The sequence below is a fragment of the Rutidosis leptorrhynchoides genome, chromosome 8 (assembly GCF_046630445.1).
Source record: "Rutidosis leptorrhynchoides isolate AG116_Rl617_1_P2 chromosome 8, CSIRO_AGI_Rlap_v1, whole genome shotgun sequence".
Classification (NCBI taxonomy): domain Eukaryota; kingdom Viridiplantae; phylum Streptophyta; class Magnoliopsida; order Asterales; family Asteraceae; genus Rutidosis; species Rutidosis leptorrhynchoides.
The window spans coordinates 136,380,637-136,403,976 of record NC_092340.1 but is presented as its reverse complement, the minus strand read 5'-3'; the positions used below and the strand labels follow the sequence as shown (position 1 = coordinate 136,403,976).

Sequence of the window (23,340 nt, the reverse complement as noted above, 5' to 3'; positions counted from 1 at the left end):
AACAACAACAACAACAACAACAACAACAACAACAACAACAACAACAGGGGGAGAAACTACGATCAAACCCCCACCAAGAGGCACAACAACGGTGGAAACCCTAATCCCAACAACAACACCAACACCAACCCTAACTACAAAGGAACCTTACCACAATGCAAGAGGTGTTGCAAACACCACACTGGGTATTGCAATATTGTCTGCGAGAAGTGCCAACGGTCTGGGCATATCGGGAAAGACTGCAAGGTCACCACTTTGAATGGGAAGCCAAACACCAATGGGCCGAAGAAGTGCTACGAATGCGGGAAGACGGACCATTTCAGAAATGCGTGCCCAAACAAGCGAAAAGACGGAGGACCACCCCGTGGTAGAGCTTTTAATGTTAATGCAAGGGATGCACGCGATAAGCCCGACTTGGTGACAGGTATATTCAAAATCAACAATCTTTTAGCTTATGTCTTGTTTGATACTGGTGCAGATAGAAGTTATGTATGTAGACATTTTTGCGATAAGATTAATTGGTCATTAGTCCCATTAAAAGAGAGTATGCTTGTCGAGGTCGCCAATGGAAAACTTGAAAAGGTTGACCATATTAGTCGTGGAGCTATTATCAACATAGCCGGTGCAGATTTCGAAATTGACTTGATACCTATCAAACTGGGAAGTTTTGACGTGATCGTCGGTATGGATTGGTTGAGCAAGATAAGGGCCGATATTATTTGTGGAAATAAATCACTTCGCATACCACAAGGAGATGGCGAACCACTGATCATCTATGGAGAGAGATGTACCTCGAAGTTGAAACTCATTAGTTGAGTGAAAGCACAAAAGATTATGAAGAAGGGACGTTTTGCTGTCCTAGCACATGTGAAAGCAGTAGAAACTGAGGTGAAGAGCGTGAACGACGTTCGAATCGTGAACAAATTTTCCGATGTCTTCCTAAAGGAATTGCCTGGATTTCCGCCGCAGAGAGCCGTAGAGTTTCAGATTGATTTAGTGCCAGGAGCTGCACCTGTAGCTCGCGCACCTTATAGACTCGCACCTTCCGAGATGCAAGAATTACAGAGTCAACTACAAGAGCTACTTGATCGAGGGTTTATCCAACCAAGTTTCTCGCCTTGGGGTGCACCGGTTCTGTTTGTGAAGAAGAAGGATGGATCCTTCCGAATGTGTATCGACTACCGTGAACTCAACAAATTGACAATCAAGAATCGATATCCTCTCCCACGAATTGACGACCTTTTTGATCAACCACAAGGATCGAGTGTCTACTCAAAGATCGATTTACGATCCGGATATCACCAGTTGAGGGTGAAGGAAAGTGACGTGATGAAAACTGCATTCAGGACCCGTTATGGTCATTATGAGTTCCTCGTGATGCCATTCGGATTGACAAATGCACCTACCGTATTCATGGATCTTATGAATCGTGTCTGCAAGCCTTACTTGGATAAGTTTGTTATCGTCTTCATAGATGATATCCTCATCTACTCTAAGAGCGAAGAAGAACATGAGCAACACCTCCGATTAGTGCTTGAACTCTTAAGACAAGAGCAACTTTACGCCAAATTCTCCAAGTGCGAATTTTGGTTGAAGGAAGTACAATTTCTGGGTCATGTTGTGAGCGACCAGGGTATCAAAGTTGACCCCGCCAAGATTGAAGCTATCAGCAAGTGGGAGACCCCCACTACTCCGACTCATATTCGCCAATTCCTAGGTCTCGCTGGTTATTATCGAAGGTTTATCGAAGGATTTTCTCTGATTGCGCGTCCTTTGACCGCGCTGACTCACAAGGGCAAGAAATTCATTTGGGAACCCGCACACGAATCAGCATTCCAAACTTTGAAGAAGAAGTTGACCACCGCACCTATCCTATCACTTCCTAAAGGCAGTGACGACTTTATTGTTTATTGTGATGCATCGAAGAGTGGCTTTGGTTGTGTACTGATGCAACGATCAAAGGTTATTGCCTATGCCTCCCGCCAATTGAAGATTCACGAGCGGAACTACACTACTCATGATCTTGAACTTGGAGCCGTTGTCTTTGCACTTAAATTGTGGAGACACTATTTGTATGGAACTAAGAGCATTATCTTCACCGATCACAAGAGTCTCCAACACATCTTCTATCAGAAGCAATTGAATATGAGACAGCGTCGATGGATCGAGACGCTCAACGACTACGATTGTGAACTTCGTTATCATCCTGGCAAGGCCAATGTTGTAGCTGACGCTTTAAGCCGAAAGGAGAGGACGGCACCTCTTCGTGTTAGGGCTCTGACCATCACCATCCATTCGAACCTTAACAGTCAGATCTGAGTAGCCCAAGATGAGGCTCTCAAGGAGGAGAATATATCTCACGAACATTTGAACATACTTGTCTCTCGATTCGAGGTTAGAGAGTCTAGACTCCGATGCTATGCCGGAAGAATTTGGGTACCTTATTATGGAGATCTACGAAACCTGATACTTGATGAAGCACACAAATCAAGATATTCGATTCACCCTGGAGCGGGAAAAATGTACCACGACCTTAAAGAACAGTATTGGTGTCCAAATCTTAAGAAGGACGTTGCGACTTATGTTGGTAAGTGTTTGACTTGTGCGAAAGTTAAAGCCGAGCATCAGAGACCTTCTGGGTTGCTTCAACAACCGGAAATCCCACAATGGAAGTGGGAAAGGATAACGATGGATTTCAACACCAAGCTACCAAAGACGGTGGGCGGATACGATACTATTTGGGTTATTGTTGACCGCCTTACCAAATCTGCACATTTCTTAGCGATGAAGGAAACTGATACAATGGAAATACTTGCTCAATTACACATCAAGGAGGTTGTATCTCGTCATGGTGTACCTTTATCAATCATCTCCGATCGCGATCCCCGTTTTGCTTCTAGATTTTGGCGTTCTTTGCAAGAAGCCATGGGAACTCGTCTTGACATGAGTACTGCTTATCATCCTCAGACTGACGGGCAAAGTGAACGAACGATTCAGACCTTGGAGGACATGTTGCGTGCATGCGTCATTGATTTTGGAAAGGCCTGAGAAAGGCATTTGCCACTAGCCGAATTCTCGTACAACAACAGTTACCACTCGAGCATTAATGCTGCACCTTTTGAAGCATTGTATGGCCACAAGTGCCGATCTCCTATTTGTTGGGCCGAAGTAGGCGAAAAGAAAATCACCGAACCCGAGGTAGTCCACGAAACCACGGAGAAGATTGCTCAGATTCAAGCTAGACTAAAGACTGCTCGTGACCGTCAAAAGAGTTATGCTGATCTTAAACGTAAAGACTTTGAATTCAACGTTGGTGATCGTGTAATGTTAAAGGTTGCACCTTGGAAAGGTGTGATCCGTTTTGGAAAACGTGGGAAGTTGAACCCACGATATATTGGTCCTTTCGAAATCTTAGAACGTGTTGGACCCGTTGCATACCGTTTGGACCTACCAGCACAATTGAGCTCAGTTCATCCTACCTTCCACGTGTCGAACTTGAAGAAGTGCCTTGCTGCACCTGAACTTATCATACCATTGGAAGAACTTACAATTGATGACAAACTTTACTTTGTGGAAGAACCAGTTGAGATCATGGATCGTGAGATCAAAACTTTGAAACGTAACAAGATTCCGATCATCCGAGTACGATGGAATGCTAAATGAGGACCTGAATTTACTTGGGAACGAGAGGATCAAATGATGCGGAAGTATCCTCACCTTTTCCCGACTCCTCCATCTACCTCAGCTTAAAATTTCGGGACGAAATTTTCTTTAACAGGTGGGTAATGTAACGACCCTGGAATTTCCAACGTTTATTTATTAATAATTATTATTATTAATACGTGTGATTAAACGAATGTATGTTATTACATTTACATGTTGCCATGATTGCCCGAACTTGACTTTAATTGCCCGAAACGTCTTTGTGACACACGAAACTTTCACGAATAATATTTTTAGATATTATTTGCATTCATGATTAAGTTTATTAATCATTTTAATTAACTAAGACTATTAGTTAGTTACTTGGGCTTTAATTGGATGAATTTGTTAATTTAGTGAACTTGGGCTTTAGTAGTGAAATGGACTTATGACTTTGGGCTTACAAGCCCACCCTACACTTTAAGTGGACTAACTAGCCACTCTTTTACTTGTAAGTATTAAATTGAACCTTAACTAGTTAGTTTGAAAGACTTGGAATATAGTTGGCACTTAATCCCCATGTACACCATTCTATTAACCAACTTTTGACATCTTTACATGCTTGTAACCATAAAATAACTCTTTCCCTCTCTTTTTTTCTGCTGAAGGCCGTAGGCCATATGGTTGGGTGGGGAGATCAAAACTTTTTTTTTCTACTTGATACACTTGCATTCTCTCATTCACTACACACACTCTTTACTTCTCATTTTTCTCTCAAACATTCTCTCTTTTCTCTCTAGTTGTTGTAAGTAACTTGGACTCTTTTTCTCTTCCTCTTCTCTTTGTAAAACCGAACCTATACACCTTAATCATCATCATCATTTGTTGTTTGTTACTTGCTCTTGATTTTGTTTAACTACTTGTCTTGTTAATTGTTGTTACTTACTTTCATGTTACAAGAATAAACTTTCTAGTTTGATTCTTCATATTAATCTTGTATTTATCAAGAACACTCAAGAACATAACTTACTAGTTATGGTTCTACATATACTTTCTTAAAAGATTGCAAGTTCATGTGTTGATAAACTCATACTTGAAGTTCATGAAGTAAACTTTAAAGTTTACTTTCTAAAGATCAAACTTTGGTTTGAATCTTTAAAGTATGAACAACCATGAATAATTTACTTGTTTATTTAGTTTTACTTGCACTTAAATTTTATAATCTTGGTTGTTGTTGGTCAAGTACTACAAGTTAGTCTTGATCTCATATCTCTTGGAACTTAAAGTTAACTTAAAAGTTCAAGAACATGTAAATAAGTTTTCTTTAAATATAACTTTGTATACTTATGCTTGATCTAGACTTTTGGGTCTTGGATCTTCAAGATCTAGCTAAGAACTATGTTCTACATCTTAAGATCTTGATTAATTAGTTTACTTTCAAGTTTGTAACTTGTTATTAGCTTTAAAGTTCATGTATGTGTTAGATCTAAGACTTTGATGTAACTTTGGTTCATCAAAACACTTGCAACACTTAAGTGAGTTGTGCTTCATGTCTTAGACTTTCACTTGGGTTATGATGGTCAAGTCTTGGTCAATATGATGCAAACACATCAACGAGTTGTACACTTGAAGCAATATGCATCAAGGATGAGAACCGTGATAAGCATCGAGCACCGGAACCCATTATTTTTTGTTTACTGTCTTCTACCTACTGTTTTGGTGATTCTGTAACAGACCAGTAGACCTGGGCTGTTGTGATTATAACTTTCAAATAGTTCTGTTCGAGTAGATAACTTTTCATATAGGACTCGTCTTAATCCGAGTTACGGTTTAGGATTTATGGCCCTCCGATCGTCACTATGTCCTTTTAACGTTGTGCGGAAATTTCTGACCTACTCGCACTTAGACCGTCGCCACGGTCAAACGAAGACGAGTTTGCTTCTCTAAATTTTACCACATTTAAAGGACTCATATACGGAGCCATGGCCGCTGGTCTCACCTTAATTCAGTAAGGGTAGAGGCCGTGGTGACTGACTGAAGTCAGCCTTTGTATTAAACTACTTTCATGAACGAAACCTACTTTACACCTTTTGTTAAATTATGAATGATGATGACCCTTAAGACCTTATTTACATACTTTTAAACCTATTAATACGATTTACTGACTTAGTACTATTTGCCTTAGGTTGAGGACCTTCGGACCGATTACTTGCACACCTTTTCCGAACCGACTTTACGACTACTTTATCATTGTGAGTTATAGCATTCCCTTTTTACTTTAACTTATTTTGGGAACTGAGAATACATGCGGATTTTATGTTTTACATACTAGGCACGAGTACTTAAACTTATATATGTGTGGGTTATACAACGGCATAAACATTCCCTTTAGCTCAGTAACGTTTAATCATTGGTTATTGAACCGTGAACGCGAATCTTAGATATGGATCCATAGGGTTTGACATCCCCACTCGGGCTAGTAGCGCTAGCATTTAACGAGTGTTTAATACTTCGTAAATATACGCACTTGCCAAGTGTACTTTCACGGGGTATAAACGTTAAGTTAGTTACCAAGTGCCCACGGTTAACATATACTTTATCATATTGTTTTGAAACGCTCTTTGTAGCACTGAAATCTCGTGGCCTACCTTACATACTGTTATACTTAAACTATAGCTCACCAATCTTTGTGTTGACGTTTTTAAGCATGTTTTTTTCAGGTGCTTGAGGTTAGCTTCCGCTGTGTACTAGTCGTGCCGTAGACACCCGCTGCTTAGAGTTGCTATCGCATGAACTACTTTATTTTGCATTCAAACATTCGTACTTTCGAAATATGACTTGTAACGACCGTTGTGGTCACATACACTTATTATTTGCTTCTACTTAGTGAAGCATGCTTTTGGATTGTAAAACATTCGATGTTGGTTTAGACATCACTTTATTATTGAATGCAAACTCTTTTTAAAAACGCATATAGTACTTAACCTTGTAATGATCCTGTTGTTGATGATTCGTACACGATAGTTTTGTACGGGGCATCACACGCACTATTCTGTTTGGAGGAGCATTCATGGCCGGAGGTCCTTTAGGAAGCAATCTCTTAGCTCTTCGAGAAGAGGGAGGGACGATCTTATCTAGCCACGGGTTCTATACCCGCGGGTGGAGTAGGGACTTTCTTCTAATATAGGGTTCGAGGAATGATTGTCTACACCCCACCTCCCCCATATCCTACATTCGTGGGATTGGGTATTGTTGTTGTTGTTGTTGATAACCTTGGTCAAATGTGTCAATCACTCGCTTATGAAAATCCACATATTTTTATTTCTTTGAGTAGCATTTGGAACTTTCTTGGCCGTGTTGGTGGTGGATACTTCTTCGAGATTATTGTGAGGTACGTTGTCACAAACTTATATTAATGTGGTAGATCCGGTTGGGGTGAAAATGGGTGGGTCATGTAATAGGTCAATTCAAATTCAGGTTTGAATGAGTTATTTGAGTATATAACATTATATAACATTAAATAGCTTGCATGTACAAAATATGATTACCAAGACTATATTATCTCTCTAGCTGTACAAATTTTGTGAATAAGATGAGTAGAGAGGTTATATATCATAAACAATACTTCTTGAATCCTTTGACCCATTTGAACTGTTTACAAAGCAAAACCTATTTAGTATTTTACGAATTTTACCTATTATATTAATACATGGATCAACTATGATACGGTACATTTTTATAAAGGTGATATAAGGGGGGTCAAAATGTCTCATTTTTTTTCCCCTTGTGAAGACTTTTGTGCTTATCTTTCATTTTGGAGGTGAGATAGGATTGTATTTGATAAAATTGGCACCATGGTGAGATAGTTGTAGGCTATCCTTTTTATTAATGGTAAGGGTGCACTTTATGATCCATATTCAACCTAGGCTACCATGGTCAAGGTTATCCCTTTTTTTTTTTTTTTTTTTTTTGATAATAACTTAACCTCTTATCTTTTCTGGGGTTCATTGTGTCTAGGAATAGATCCTGCTGTCTTTGAGTCTGGTTTTTGGTGTATGTTATCATGCACTTACTGCTATTTATTGATGATTTTCAAGATTTGTTATTTTTTCAAGGCCAAGATGTGAAGAAATGTGATCAAAGTCTGAAGATAGAGTTAGTTATTTGTGGGAATGTTTGATGGTTTGACATATTGGGAGTGTCGATCCGACTGTCGATTACGGAGTTGATCTTAGAAACGGAAAAATCCGAAATTGTCACTTTAAATTGGTTTATGTGTGATTAATGTATTTGGTTTAGATGTAGAAATACCTGAGTTGGAACGAATAAAGGAAATTCAAGAAATATAGGTTGTATGACACAATTTTTGTCGATTACATTGATGTGCCCATACATAATATATTACATTTTTAATTTTTATTATCGAAACCCTCAATTTTTGCGGGTCTTAAGCTAGTTTGTGTGTTACAATAAAGCAATAATAGATTACAACATGTGTACTCTATTCATAAAAATACAACCTTTTTTCCATGTATAACACTTGTACATAATGCATGAAAACTTGAATAAATTTAACTTCTCCCGACAACCTCTCCTTTCTTCATCTTTCCATTTCATTCTAAACATGCAACTCAAAACTAAAAAAAAAAACCCTAAAACCTTCTAGCCTTTTTACAATCAAAAATACAAAAAGAAAGAAAAGCAAGAATGAGCAACATATTTCTTTTTTAGTAAAACAATTACAATCACAGAAGCTCTGCGCGACTTTGGCACAAAGATGTCGGAATCTATGCCAGAAAAGTGTCGATCCGACTGTTGATTACGGAGTTGATCTTAGAAACGGAAAAATCCACGAGCGACACTTGGAGCTCTTATGATTAGAAAAATTCGTATATAACTAATTAATAATAAATAAATACATACATCATAAATCATAAATCTAAATCATAAAATAATAAGTTGAGTTTAATTTAAAGGTTAGAAGTCATGAACCGAATCCATCGGCCCAATACTCTAGTAACAGGTTGGGCTAGATATCATATGACCGGGTCGCGTAGATGTTCATACGGGTCTACCTTTTTAGACCGGGCGATCCAACCGAATTATAATCAAGTCACCAACGATGGAAGTTTGACTTTTTAAGTCAAAAATTATAGGACCTTAAATCCATAAGAATCACACTTCAGTAAAGTGACAAAAAAGCATCAAATTCACCGATTGCACAGTTAATAGTATCAATGAGGGTTTCAATTTGGTTTGTGTTGATGTTTAGTGTTTGTAATGCCTTGTCTTCTTCACGAATTTCGGAACGCATGCACAGTAGCAGCAATTATTTGACTACCGATGAATTATGGTTCAATCAGACTCTTGATCATTTTTCACCTTATGTATGTCTTCTTCTAATTATCTGAATTTATAGTTGTTGTAGATTAATGATTGTTAGTAAATTGATTTGTTTGTACTGCAATTGAGATGTTATTGTTTACATATTTGATATATGTTTATATCCTCACACTTTTATTAGGTTATTATAACCGTAATATTAATATTAATTAATCACAGGATCATCGAAGATTCGGACAGCGATATTATGAATATTTAGATGAATTCAGGCTTCCTGATGGTCCAATTTTCTTAAAAATATGCGGTGAATCTTCGTGCGGTGGCATATCGAACGATTATCTTCGTGTATGTTCTTACAGCCAGTAGGTTTGAATAAAATATAATTATGCAATATGAATATGATATAATTGATGTTTTGAGTTGATACAGGTATTAGCAAAGAAGTTTGGAGCTGCTGTGGTTACGCTCGAGCATCGGTATTATGGAAAGAGTTCACCATTTAAATCTCTAACTACTAAAAATCTACAATATCTTTCATCTAAACAGGCATTATATGACTTGGCTGTTTTCCGACAATTTTATCAGGCACGTTCATATTTAGTGTTGTTTTAAGTTATTAACATGGTTATATCTTTGTTTGGTTATGTGACTTATTATCGTTCGTGATTTTGTAGAACTCGTTAAATCTGAAACTAAACAGAACGAATGTTGAAAATCCATGGTTCGTTTTTGGTGTATCTTATGCTGGAGCTCTTAGTGCATGGTTTCGTTTGAAGTTTCCACACCTCACGTGTGGCAGTCTTGCAAGTTCTGGTGTAGTTCTTGCGGTTTACAACTTCACACAATTTGATCAACAGGTGATGAAGTTACACGTTAGTAGTAAAGGCGATATAGTTGTGCCTCATTACTTGTTTTAGCGATACGTGATATTTACACATGTTTCCTTTTTTTTTTTGGCAGGTTGGTGAGTCTGCAGGACCTGAATGTAAAGCCGTATTGCAAGAAGTAACTCAACTTGTTGAACAAAAGCTTGCATCAAATGGTAAAGCACTAAAGGCCGTATTTGGTGCCACCGAGGTATAAACAATAATATCACTATTATTTGACACAGAGGATGTACTTAATCTTAATTAAATCGATGAATGATTTGTTTTGTGGTTTCCATGATATATCTCTTCAGCTAAAAATAGATGGCGACTTCTTGTATTTTCTAGCTGATGCTGCAGCTATAGCCGTAAGTTTCATTTGTAGTCAACATTGTTTATTCAGAGTATATATAATCTTTTGATATGGCTGACATTCAAGTTGGCAAATAAGTTGGTCGGGTGGGTTGGCTAATGAGTGAATTATACCTCGCAAACGGGTCAGGTTGGGTCGGTTAGGGTAACGGCTCAAAACGGTTTTGGGTTGAAATGGGTCATGGGTCAAACGGGTAAAAACTTTAAACGGGTCCAAACGGGTCAGGTTGGGTTGGTTTGGGTAACAGTTCGAAACGGGTAACGGGTCAAATGGGTCAAATAGGTCCAAACAAGTCATATACTTTTACACTTATTTTTTACATTCATTATATTGTTTTAGTTATTATTAATATTTATTATATATATAAGAAAATATTAATATACATAATAATTGATATAACCATTAATGCTTTCATAAAATATTGACGGATGAATCTTGTTATACTCGACCCATTTGACCCATTCATAAGACCCAATAGACCTGTTCTCTATTTGTTGAACTTAGGATTTGATACCCGTTTGACCCGTTCTTTTATATTCTGTATAAGACTTAATAGGTTGAAGAAAAATTCATTGGACCTTTTTTCAAGTTTTAGTTTACATTGTTAGGCCTAATTTTTTTAAGACCCAATTGACCCGATAGCTTGACCCATTTGACCCAAATTTGAGAGTGGGTCTCAATTGCCATATAGAGTCAATATGGGTAGTTTTTGGTATGGGTCAGGTTTGGTGAATCCAGAACAGTGGTTCTCCAAAATTATAATGTGATCAGTATTTCTAATACGGCTACAAAAAAAATAATAATAATATTGTTAGTAATAAACTAATGTTTTGAATTTCTCAATTCATACTTTAAAGCATTCATCAATATGCTTCATCCCGTTATGCTTCTTGATATATTCCTAACCTTCATATCTGTCATTGTTCGAGTTTTGATCTGTTTTATTTAAGGTAATTCTTTTTTTTTACCTATAGCTGACGTGGCATTTTAATGTTGGTAGTTTCAATATGGAAATCCTGATAAACTGTGCACCCCCATGATTGAAGCAAAGAAGGCGGGAGATGATCTAGTGGTAATGCCGTCTCTCTTCGAATTTTCGGTTCCTAGGATCTTTTATTTTATTATTCATATTCATATTTAATTCAATTAAAAGGTAAAAACAAATCTTAATGCAGAATGCATATTCAAAATACATAAAGGAATATTATATTGAAAGTTTTGGAGCTGAAGTTCAAACATATAACCAAGAAAACTTAAAAAGGACCACCCCGGGTTCAAACGAGTCTGCTGATCGGTTATGGTGGTTCCAAGTTTGTACTGAAGTTGCATATTTTCAAGTGGCACCAGCAAATGATAGCATCCGCTCTTCAAAAGTTAACACAAGGCGTGTACATACAGCCCTTCACACTGTTACTATCTTTTCAAATTTCACGAATTTAGTCCCTTCACTTATTTCTCTATTATTATTTAAATCTAACTGGGAGGTTTTTTTCAGGTACCATTTGGATTTATGCAAGAATGTTTTCGGAGACGGTGTATATCCAGTTGTTGATGATACGAATTTGTACTATGGGGGCACAGACATTGCCGGTATGCTATTTCACATTTAAGGGTATTTTAGACATTTGATTTGTATACAACCGAATGTAATCTAATGTTGCAAGATGTATGTACATGCAGGATCGAAAATAGTTTTCACTAACGGATCACAAGATCCTTGGCGACATGCATCCAAGCAAGTATCATCTCCAAATAGTAAGTCTCAAACCCATATATTTATTATTTATCATTTTTTACTTTATACTTGTGGTTTTCTAATTGTGTGTTTGTATATGTAGTGCCATCGTATATAATCACTTGTGACAATTGTGGTCATGGAACCGATCTAAGAGGATGCCCACAATCTCCTTTAGTTCCTGAAGGTTCGCATACCGCTTAATAAATATAAATATAAATAATAGTTTGCAATACTTAGAAATTTTGAATAAATTGTGACGAAATATTCGAATCTTATATTGCAGGGAACTCTAAAAACTGTAGCTCACCTGATGCGGTTAATAAAGTAAGACAAAAGGTTATAGAACAGATAGATCTATGGTTATCACAGTGCGTCGAGGTCGGTAAGGGTTCCGCTTAAACGGCATTCAAAAACATGTTTGTGTATTAATGATGCCATTTAACCAAGTACCAGTTTTTATTTAGCACTTTCATTTCCATAACAATATGTAATATGTATATGTATATGTAAGTACCAGTTTTTATTTAATATAAAACTTGTATTGCCATCACAATATATGTATAGTCAAGGTTGAAAAAGACGTGAGACGGGGCCGAAACGTTAGTGACCTCAAAACGTCGCAACGGAAAAAACGGGGTCGAAACAGATGTTGACTAACGTTGACATATATATATATATATATATATATATATATATATATATATATATATATATATATATATATATATATATATATATATATATATATATATATATAAAGTTGACCGTTTTTTACCGTCATTGACCGTTTTTTTCCGTTTTTTAGCGTTGTTAACCGTTTTTTAAGCGTTGACCGTCTTTTTTGCCGTTTCAAGGCCCGTTGCAACGATACTAAGGCAAATCCGTTGCGGTGTCCGTTGCGGCGCCCGTTTCGGCCGTTTTTTACAACACTGCAGTATGTGTGTGTGTGCGCGCGCGCGCGCGCGTGCGTGCGTGCGTGCGTGCGTGCGTGCGTGTGTGTGGGGGGATCAAGAGGGAAGTAACCAATCGGGGGGAAGCGGGGGAAGCAAAATCTTTTTTTTTTTTTTTCCGTTTTTTGAAAAAACTTTGTTCATGAACATTATAGATTGGATGAAAATATGAACATTTAATAAAGACACTTTGTGATAAATGTTTTTATTTTGGCGGGAAAACGCTCGAAGAACTAATATATAACAATTATCGTGTTTTTCGAGCGTATGTTCGAGGTTTTAGATATTAGGGTATAGATATTAGGGTTTAGATTTTAGGGTTTATAGGGTTTAGATATTAGGGTGTACAAATTTAGGGTTTAGGGTTTAGATTTAGTTTTTAACACGAACGGTTTAGAGTTTAGGGTTTAGGGTTTAGGGTTTGGTGTTTTTGGTTTATGGAATAAACCCAAAACACCAAACCCTAAATCCTAAACTCTAAATCGGGCTAAATTGTACTTCACAAAACATGAAAAAAAACGTTAACATTCTTAACGAACAATATTATCTTAAATGTTATTTTTGTAGATCGTTTTCCCGCCTAAATAATAACATTCATCACGAAGTGTCTTTTCTAAATGTTCATATTTTCGTGTGATGTTGATGCCTGAAAAAAAAAATTCCAAAAAAAATGAAAAAAAAAAAAAAAATTTGCTTCCCCGATTGGTTACTTCCCCATTGATTATACCCCCATATATATATATATATATATATATATATATATATATATATATATATATACACACACACAACAACAACAACAACAACAACAATACCCAATCCCACACTTGTAGGGTATGGGGGAGGAGAAGTCATTTCACCACACCGAGTGAAACACACACACACACACACATATATATATATATATATATATATATATATATATATATATATATATATATATATATATATATATATACATACATATTATGTTTGATATTTTTACGTTATGTATTTATGTTTAATTTATTTATTACTAAAAGTCAACGTTGGTCAACACCCGACTTGACCGACTCGTCCCCGACTCTCGACTTCTACGGGATTGCAATGTGTATTACCTTCGTTGATGCATAGATTGCAACCTCTTTGTAATTGATATTTGGAGTTGTCTATTTCATTGGATAAGTAGGAAAACGCATCTTATAGAATTTTGTCGAAACTACAAGATATAAGAATCCATGATTCCATCTCAATATCTTTAATAGCATGATAACTTATAGAATTGCTAGAAGTAGATGCTATGAACAAAAGTAGCAGTCTCCATGGGTTAAAGACATTAAACACATATTCATACTTTCTTTTTTTAGAAACTTAGTAGACATATCCTTTAACGAACATTCCCTTTTTGGCCTCCTCGGATTCTCCTTCTCCAGTGTATTTCCCGAGCTGAGCAAGAGAGTTGGCACTAGCCCTGAGCAACAAAGCGTCCTGAGCCGCCTTCACGTTTTCAGGCCTTCCTCCCCATGTCTTTAAGCAAGTGTTCTGAAGGGCACGTGCATATGAAAACGACACGTGCCATGGGTTCGGGCTTTGGTTCATTGCATTCAAGTTGAGTGTAGCCTCCACCTCAGATTGCCCACCAGACAAAAACTGCATTATTGATCAGTACCCTATGCATTAGGACTTGTACAGTTGTACTAGATAACTACCAACAACAACAAAACCCAATAACACATGAGTGGTGTATGGGGGAGGTGAGATGTAGACAATCCTTCCCCTATCCGAGAATAAAGACAAGTCATTTCTCCACCCAGAGTGAAACACTCTCAAGAGTAGAGAAAGTCATCCCTCTCTTTATCCGTCTGACGGATAAAGAGATTGCTTCCGAGAGGACCTCCGGCCTTTAAGTAGGAAAAAGTTTTTTTTTTTTTTTAAAATACAAAATAAAAATAATAAAAATAGACGTCATGAAAATGGTAGAATCAAAATTTCCATGGGTTTTAAATCCTGCCTCGAATTTAATTTAGGCTCTAAGAGTCAGTCAAGTCGCCAACAAATCGATGATTGTTGTACTAGATAACTAAGGTGGTGTTTTTTAGTCTGCTGATCTTATTATGTCTTATGTCTGCGGGACACGTAGACATCTCTACTACATTCTGTTTTTCTGAAGACATACGATATATCTTATTTTGTCTTCAAACCATGCTTCTTAGTGCTACAGGCAGGCTCAAGTTATTTTGCAGACATAAAAACAAACAGTTTTCACTATTCAGCTGACTTTTAGACCACATAAACAACATCTAAGTTTAATTCTCTTAACTGGGTATAGGTTTAGAAATACTTACCATGATACCAGGAACTGCAGGAGGGATTCTTCTTTTAAGAAGGTTAAGAGTGTACTCAGCAACCTGTTGAGGTGTGGCCCGTTCTTTGCAATCAGCACCGGGTGTAACCATGCTTGGTTTCAAAAGGATGCCTTCAAACAACACGTTGTTTTCGGCTAAGTAATAGAACACCTCAGCCCACACCTTTTGTGCAACCTCGAAAGTCTGGTCAATTCCGTGCTCTCCGTCAAGCAAAATTTCAGGCTCAACAATTGGGACCAGACCGTTGTCCTAGAAAACGCAGCATAAGAAGATTTAAGACCTTGAGTCACATGAAATCATGGTTAGTTAGTTTACTTTAGTTTATTACCTGAGAAATTGCAGCGTAACGAGCCAAACCCCATGCTGCTTCCTTGACTGCTAGTGCTGTAGGACCGTTGGGAATGCTCACAACAGTACGCCTACATGATCAAAACAAAAATAACAAATTTAGAGGTGGTAAATTTGACCCATTTGCTTATAAATGGGCTGGTTGTTTATGTTTTATGTCATAACAAGCCGAACTAAGAATTTAATAAAAAAAAAAATTATATAATATTATATTTGAAACACCTAAAGTCGTTTTATTCAATTAACTTGATTACTATATTAATTATTAGATTATTTTATTATATAATAATATTATATATATATATATATATATATATATATATATATATATATATATATATATATATATATATATATATATATATATTATAATATTATATAGCAGTAGAAGCACATTAGATTTGTGTGAGAAAATCTAAAGAAATAGCCAAAAAAGTGGTTTTAGGTCAACCCAATCTGGTTCGACCCGTTGATCATAACCCATTGTGACTCGTTTTAGGACTTATCTGACCCACCCATCTTGCCACCAAAGCATAGACAAGTCTTTTGAGCAATTTTGGATTTACCATTTGGCGAAACGAGCACCCTGTTGGTAGTAAGCAGCAGAACGAGAGGCGAGTCCATCAAGACCTTGGCACCATGACTCATCGTTTGAACCGGCCAACGGCACTAGACCCTATGAATGGTTAAACATGCAGTTAGCCACATAGTACAAAATCAACAAAAGTATTGCAGACAAATGATGATTGTAGCTGTATTACCTTGTCGACCTTGATACCGGGAACAATACCTTGTTCAACAAGGATATCGACAATCTTCTTGCCATCAACAGTCGATTGGTACAAGGTTTCCTCGAACAGGATCGCACCAGAGATGTAGTTTCCAAGACCTGGTGGGGTAACTAGCAGCGTACGGTAAGCCTGACGGTTAGCCTCGGTGTTCTCAAGACCAATAGAAGCTAACCGCTTTCCACAAGTAGCGTTCGACTCATCCATGGCCAGGATTCCTCGTCCAGGGGATGCCACGGTTTTCTGCAGAAATAAATACTCTTATTACACAATTGCCATGTTACTTTATTTTTCCACTCACTATTTTGATAAATCCACTCATATCATGCAATACCTGATTGTATTATGTGCATAAAAATAGTTGTACATGATGAGTGTCTTTATCAAAATAGTGAGTGAAAATATCATTATCCGGATGTTTATGTTGGAACAAAGGTTGCAAAATTCCTTATTCGGGTAGTATCGGTCGGGACTTTGGAAGGAGTAATCGGCAATTCGGGGATTTATCAGATTGTACTTTTTATACATATATATATTAAATTTCAAAATTATGTGTAAATATAGAAGAAAACCATAAAGATAAACATTAGCATAATTGTTCAAAAATCGTTCGTTTTGTTTAAAAACTCCAAAATTTTAGTATAAAATCATGTTAAAATTTTGACCAATTTTTACTTCGGCCGACTTTGATCAACTAATCCGATTTTGACCCATTAACTGACGTTGACGCATTAATTAAACGGATTTTAGAAATTTACGGACTGCTCTTACAAACGAGTAATCGAGGATTAGTCGGGAGTAATTTGGGGTTTTTACAACACTGGTTTGAACACCTGATCTTACCGATTCATTGCCACTTTTGGTAAGAAAAAGAGGCAGCTTTTATATTCAAAGGTGTTTGGAATTACTTACACCTATCAGGTGATTATAAAACTGAATAAGCACTTTTAGAGGGAAAAACATCTTTTTGAAGTTTGAACACACTTTTGAAGCAATTAGCAGTGACAAGTTAAAGTATGCCATCGAACTATGGTTCATGCTCAAATTATTCATCTTTTAGTAACATGAAGTTTTTTCATTATCCACTTACATATTAGATCTATATTTTTGTTTGTGTTACATTGTTATAAAAGAAGCAATGGAATTACAGAAAATTTAAGATTTTTGGAACATAAGTTCTTAATATCTAGTCAAAGCTAAGCATGTAAGTGTAGTATGTCACCCATCACTAATGGTTCGACGAAAACTAGAATTTTACGCTCCATAAACAACAATTGAGGGTTCTTAGACAATGCATATACATAAAAAAGAAACTGGAAAAAAGGGGTTGAAAACACTAACCGCTGTCTTAACAAGCTCATCAGCGTATGAGGCACGAACAGTAAGTGCAGATGGTGCAGTTGAGTTGAACCTAACCGCGGATACTGGAGCTTGGCGAATGGTCTGACCCTTGACCCAATCAGACTTATCTAGAATGGTTGCTGGAGATGGCTTGAAAAGAGATGCTGAGGCCATGGTTGGTTTCAATGGACTCAAAACTTTTATCCTTTTGAATTAAACACCACTCATTATGTGTTTAGTCTCACTGATTATATAGTACTTCCAAATGGTGTCACTAGTGATATGCCTTTTGAGGCCATGATGTGTTGGCCAATAAATGGTTGCCATTTGGGTTGATAACTTTGCTGACGTGGCACAGGGAATTAAGCAGTTGTTAGAGATGATATGTGACGAAGGGACGAAATTTGTTCCATATGGGAGTCCTTTGTGATTGTCTTTTTTTGGACATGTGAAAGGTGAACTAGAGTGAATTACATATTAGTCCCTGGACTTATGCTACTGTTACATTGGTGGTTACTTTTTTTTTTTTTTTTTTTTTTTGAACGGCCAAAATTTTATTAAAAGCTAGCTAGGCGCTAGAATGGAAAGTACAAAAGAACAAAAGTACAAGTAATTACAAGGAATATAAGGGAGAGAGCAACCATTGTGTCTAACAAGAGAAATAGCTTGCCCGCTACGCTGGGCGAAAATTACCAAATCATCCAATATTCATATTTAAAATGAAACATTTTTTAATGTATCAAATTAATTTTTAATGAATAATTAACATATAACTCGTTGTTAAAATATTACTCATTTAAATTAAGATAAAAATTATTTAGTTGCAAAATAAAAATGAAGTACCAAAATCAAAACATATTTGCTACACTTGTTTTCTAATGTTGTCCGAAATCAATAATAACATTTTTTGACCAAAAAATTCACCTTAGAGTTTGTGGAAACCAATAATAAAGTCTCCTACAATTTTGGACCAAAGAATTCACCTTTAGAGCTACAAAAAAGTATATACTCCGAATCAATAATATAGTTGTGTACAATTGTTGACAAACAAATTGATAGAAAACAATAATATAGTCTGCTACAATTTTTTTCAAAAAATTCACCTTTAGAGGTGGTACCAAAAAAAAAATGGTTAAAAGTCGAACAGTGAAATTGGGTTAACGGAAGCCCTCCATTCCGGGCGTAAATAGATATAAGGTTATTCAAAAAAAAAATTCACCTTAGAGGTGGTACCCCAAAAAAAAAAAAAAAAAAAAAAAAAAAAAAAAAAAAAAAAAAAATTGTTAAAAGTTGAACAGTGAAATTGGGCCAATGGAAGCCCTCCATTCCGGGCGTAAATAGATATAAGGTAATTACAACTCTTCTTACGGTATCGCGCATATAACCAATTAAACCTGCAGACCACAATGCTATCAATCACATGGCATTTCCGAAAAAATTTGTCCTTAAAAATGGTACTGTTCCGTAATCTCCAAATATTCCAAAATGATCGTTACTATTAAAGAGAGGTCCACTCGGAAGCAATCTCTTTATCCGCCGAATAAAGAGAGGGATGACTTTCTCTACTTTTCTGGGTGGAGAAATGACTTGTTTTTATTCTCGGATAAAGGAAGGATTGTCTACATCTCACCTCCCCCATACACCACTCAAGTGGTATTGGATACTGTTGTTGTTGTTGATCGTTACTATTAGCCGTTGATTTCTTTGAATGGGAACGATCGTCCAAAAAATTTTGTGTTTTGTTTCTAACTAACCATCAAGGGTTTTTTCATGTCCTGAATCTTGTGTTACATTACCTGTGGTACTTGATTTAACTGTTAATTTACTATCAGTTAAAGACTCTAAACTACATATGGTAAAAATTGAGAATAACCAAGCATTCCATCTATCTCATTATAAGTGTTATGCTTTGACATAAATAATAAACCTTGACTTTAAATAATTTTGTTTATATTAAATGCTATTTGATATAAATAAATTAAATGAATTAAACTGATTTTTAAACGTGTTTTCATTAGTACCACGTTCATCAACTTCGACTTTATTTATTTTAATTTTTTATTTCTTTTTTGTGTTATATAATACCTGAATAAACATGAATTAGATACTACAAGCTTAAAGGTATAACGACATCACTAGAATCGACAACGATCATGAGCCATTCACAAAAGGTTCAAAGGATAAGTAACAAAAGTAATGTCATTGAACCCCTTGATACAACAACTTAAGGTCAATAGATAACCAAGAATTTGAACTATGCAACAAACTCCGTAACTTCTTATGAGCAAAATTTTTCGATTTTAGATTTGACCTAAAACAAACAGTTGGCTCTATTTAAGATAAGTAGATGAAACCCACAGGAGCACATACGTTACCAACGAAGTTGTTACTTCTAAACTCCTTGGCCCTTTAAGTATCGGTGGGACAACAGACACCATCAAGAACGTTCCCACCAGCCACGACACAATAAAAGTTCCAACCCTGCAAGTCAAAATACGTCAAAGTCAACATAAATAAAGATCTTTTCTCATGCTAAAATCCCAAAACTCTGGTTCCTTGAAGGGGCCAATTGCATTAAAACTAGGCTAGTAGCCAGTTGGTCTCTCAAGGGAAGAAGGTTACTTTAGGACATAATATAAAAAAATAAAAATTGAAGTTTCAAAAGTCTGATTTCGTTTTTTTATGGACATCAGTTTGGGATCACCCAGGGGGACTTAACCACCCACGCGTTCATCTCCCGTAGTTGCATAACCCGCCCCCAACTACTGCCCTGGAGGAAACCTGGACCAATCCGTGGGCATGGCCGGCAAAACCCCCCCACCCTCCCCGTTGCCCCTACACTAAGCGAAAGACGACCTGGGTGGATACTTCAGGTCAGGGATAACATTGAGTGCAATGTTGCAGCCCAGCGGAGTCGAACTCCTGACCTCTCGCTAAAAGAGGCAGGCCACTACCAGTTGAGCTACAACACAATCACCTGAGATATACAATTTAGTTTGCATGCGCCACATAAGCACCAGAACAGCTATAAATTCATCAAGGTAAATGGTTATTGACACATCAGCCGCCACATCATTTAGACCTAACATGTCCGACTCTCTTACATCAGAATTTTTAAAACTTGAATGGTTTTTTCTAGCCTAAAAAATGTGGATTAAGATTAAAATATATTCATTCGACCAAAGCTGGCTACTTTTTTATGCAACTAACGCTTCTTAAACCATAACCCAAGATTGCTAAACTACCATACCATAGTTATAATTTAACTTAGGATAGAAAGTAAGAAAAACTTAGCTTAAGTTGTTTTTAAATACCATGATTACTAGATGGTACTATCACTAAAAAAGTAAATATAGAAGCTACGGATCATACCCGTAAAGAAAAGCTCTGAGTTTGCTTTTGAGCCGATCATGTATAAAATATATTGCAGTAAACAGTGATAAGGCTACTTGAATGGTGGGCCCTTCTTCAGTCGGAAAGAGTACAGTAAGAGCTGCAAGTACCACAAACGCAATGGACGTTTTGATGATGAAGTTGGTGGCTGGAGTTCTAAACCTGCTTGTAACAGCCTGCACATAACGAGACTGACTTACTTCCCTCATCTTTTTCTTGACATCGATTTTGGGGTTTTTTCTCTCATAAAACTTTTGCATTATTATTTTGTCATGTGCGGATTCAATTGCATCAACACTTGGTTTGTGACCGGCATATTTTTGAACTAAGAAGTTTCTAGCACTTTGGATTTCGTCTTCAGAAGCTTCGTTGCTGATACCAAGTCTTTTGTATGGATCTTTGATGTTAATTCTTGGAAAGATCACTGCATTTAGAAGAGAACATAAGGAAAAAAATGAAAACATCATTCATTTAAGCCAAAAATAAACTGATTTAATATATCCAAAAAAAAGAAATAAAAGTGATTTTCACATGAACGGAAACAAATTGTAGTCGTGGACATAACAGGCTATAAACGTGATCATTGGATAAACTTCTGTTGATAATCAGATAATCAAATGTTTAAGAGTTTGACGTTTTCTAGTTATAAAAAAATTAATAAAGCAGATAAAGTTACTGAAAGCATTTCAAAAAAAAAAAAAAAATAGATAGATAGAGTTACCGAAAACCATTGCTTTCGGAAAATAAGGAGACATGGATAAAAAATGAAGGGGTGAACAGGTACATCGAGTTCACTTAACACGTTTAATTATTTCATCGATATCATCAGAAGCAGGATTTGTTTATTGAAACATTAGCATCTGATTATCGACTTATCGTCACTTCTAGTCGCAACAATCATATAATCAATTCAAAAAAGCAATCCATAAACCATCAAAGAAACTGTTCCTTTTATTAAAGCAGGCCTTATGTATGTGTTAATGTTACTGAACAGTGACGGAAGCGGGAATTTTTTTCACTAGTGGCGAATTTTTTTTTACAAGCGTAGCAATTTTTTCAGGCAAAATATAGAGGTTTTTGGGCAAAATACGGAGGTTTGGGAAAAATACGGAGGCTTTTGGGCAAAATACGGAGGCTTTCGGGGCAAAATATGGTGACTTTTGGGCAAAAAAATCCACTGGTGACAAAATCGAACAATCGAAAATTTTTGCACTGAAAAATACAAATCCAATAAGGGCGGGCACCCCACCCTGCCCCCACATATTTCCGCCCCTGTCACTAACCATTTCGATACACAATATGAAACTAAAAATTACCAGAAGAATCATCTCTAGCATCACCAAATGAAGCATCCATGGCACATTTCACTAAACAAGTTCTTTTTGTAATATATCTTCGAGTACAAACAGAACCAAAACCCGCCACATTATTACGTCTGCTTCAATAATATCAGTCAGTAAATAAGTAAAATTCATACCAATTCTAGTTACCACATACAACCTCATCAACAAATAGTTATTACCTTTTCGTAAAAACGAAGTCTCTACGTTTACCCTGACCTTGAAAAATCGCAGTGTGTAAAGTCGGACCTCCAGATAATCCAGATATATTCATCTTTTCTTAAAAATCTATGACTCAATTTTTGCTCCAAGTTTGATTCAAAGTCAAAGGCTTCAAAACGGTAATAAACCTAACTTCAAAAGCAACAATTTGAATTACTTAGGGTTAATCACAATTGAGTATTTAATTGCAGTGTTAAGTTCATTTTGTCAATTTCGTGTATACATTATAACATAACTGTATATGTTTTTATACGGATGATTAATGATGAATGTAAGTTCACACGAGCAGATAACAATAATATAATTGAAGCACACACAAAAATGATAAAAATAAACAAACAGAAAGACGGATTGTAACCTGAAGTATGGAGAGTGATTATATTTCAAAAGATGTAGCTAAGTATCAACGAATGGTACGAAAGGCTTTGAATCTCTGCGTAAATATTATGGAAATTTAGGTATGACGGATTAGGAGCAGCACAGTAGCAGGCGAGGATTTTTGGTCTGAAATTGAGGATAGCCTTTGAACCTTTATATTTATTTGTATTTATAAAATTAAAAACTAACGAAGATATGATTCCGTTGTAGTCTAGTTGGTTAGGATACTCGGCTCTCACCCGAGAGACCCGGGTTCAAGTCCCGGCAACGGAA

The 23,340-nt window shown here is 36.4% G+C and overlaps 3 protein-coding genes and 1 non-coding gene across 4 annotated transcripts; 2 read left to right on the top strand and 2 right to left on the bottom strand.

Annotated features, from left to right (window-relative positions):
- Positions 1-8,821: 8,821 nt before the first annotated feature.
- LOC139861150 (probable serine protease EDA2) lies at positions 8,822-12,506 on the top strand. Its single transcript, XM_071849448.1, has 12 exons — positions 8,822-9,029; positions 9,205-9,330; positions 9,415-9,570; positions 9,660-9,842; positions 9,946-10,062; positions 10,166-10,219; positions 11,225-11,296; positions 11,400-11,608; positions 11,720-11,814; positions 11,905-11,979; positions 12,063-12,146; positions 12,246-12,506. The coding sequence occupies exons 1-12, from the start codon at positions 8,880-8,882 to the stop codon at positions 12,359-12,361; spliced, it is 1,437 nt and encodes a 478-aa protein (XP_071705549.1). The 5' UTR covers positions 8,822-8,879; the 3' UTR covers positions 12,362-12,506.
- A 1,569-nt stretch (positions 12,507-14,075) lies between these two features.
- LOC139861991 (fructose-bisphosphate aldolase 1, chloroplastic-like) lies at positions 14,076-17,965 on the bottom strand. The gene is made up of 6 exons (XM_071850528.1): positions 17,735-17,965; positions 16,367-16,636; positions 16,172-16,281; positions 15,586-15,676; positions 15,237-15,506; positions 14,076-14,541 (listed from the first exon to the last, which is right to left on the bottom strand). The coding sequence occupies exons 1-6, from the start codon at positions 17,906-17,908 to the stop codon at positions 14,263-14,265; spliced, it is 1,194 nt and encodes a 397-aa protein (XP_071706629.1). The 5' UTR covers positions 17,909-17,965; the 3' UTR covers positions 14,076-14,262.
- Positions 17,966-19,875: 1,910 nt separating this feature from the next.
- Positions 19,876-23,152, bottom strand: LOC139862860 (protein CHAPERONE-LIKE PROTEIN OF POR1, chloroplastic-like). The gene is made up of 5 exons (XM_071851493.1): positions 23,048-23,152; positions 22,650-22,817; positions 22,444-22,562; positions 21,107-21,551; positions 19,876-20,215 (listed from the first exon to the last, which is right to left on the bottom strand). The coding sequence occupies exons 2-5, from the start codon at positions 22,739-22,741 to the stop codon at positions 20,065-20,067; spliced, it is 807 nt and encodes a 268-aa protein (XP_071707594.1). The 5' UTR covers positions 22,742-22,817; positions 23,048-23,152; the 3' UTR covers positions 19,876-20,064.
- A 115-nt stretch (positions 23,153-23,267) lies between these two features.
- TRNAE-CUC (transfer RNA glutamic acid (anticodon CUC)) lies at positions 23,268-23,340 on the top strand. Its single transcript has one exon. It is a non-coding gene; the product is annotated as a tRNA-Glu (tRNA).

Coding starts and splice junctions, on each gene's coding strand:
- LOC139861991 (XM_071850528.1), bottom strand. CDS start 17,908: ATGGCCTCAGCATCTCTTTTCAAGCCATCTCCAGCAACCATTCTAGAT. Junction 16,637..17,734: donor ATGAGCTTGTTAAGACAGCG/GTTAGTGTTTTC, acceptor TTATTTCTGCAG/AAAACCGTGGCATCCCCTGG. Junction 15,507..15,585: donor GTTACGCTGCAATTTCTCAG/GTAATAAACTAA, acceptor TGCGTTTTCTAG/GACAACGGTCTGGTCCCAAT.
- LOC139862860 (XM_071851493.1), bottom strand. CDS start 22,741: ATGAATATATCTGGATTATCTGGAGGTCCGACTTTACACACTGCGATT. Junction 21,552..22,443: donor TGCTAGAGATGATTCTTCTG/GTAATTTTTAGT, acceptor TTCTAAATGCAG/TGATCTTTCCAAGAATTAAC. Junction 20,216..21,106: donor CTCAGAGCTTTTCTTTACGG/GTATGATCCGTA, acceptor TTTGACTTGCAG/GGTTGGAACTTTTATTGTGT.
- LOC139861150 (XM_071849448.1), top strand. CDS start 8,880: ATGAGGGTTTCAATTTGGTTTGTGTTGATGTTTAGTGTTTGTAATGCC. Junction 9,571..9,659: donor TTTTCCGACAATTTTATCAG/GCACGTTCATAT, acceptor GTGATTTTGTAG/AACTCGTTAAATCTGAAACT. Junction 10,063..10,165: donor CCGTATTTGGTGCCACCGAG/GTATAAACAATA, acceptor ATATCTCTTCAG/CTAAAAATAGATGGCGACTT.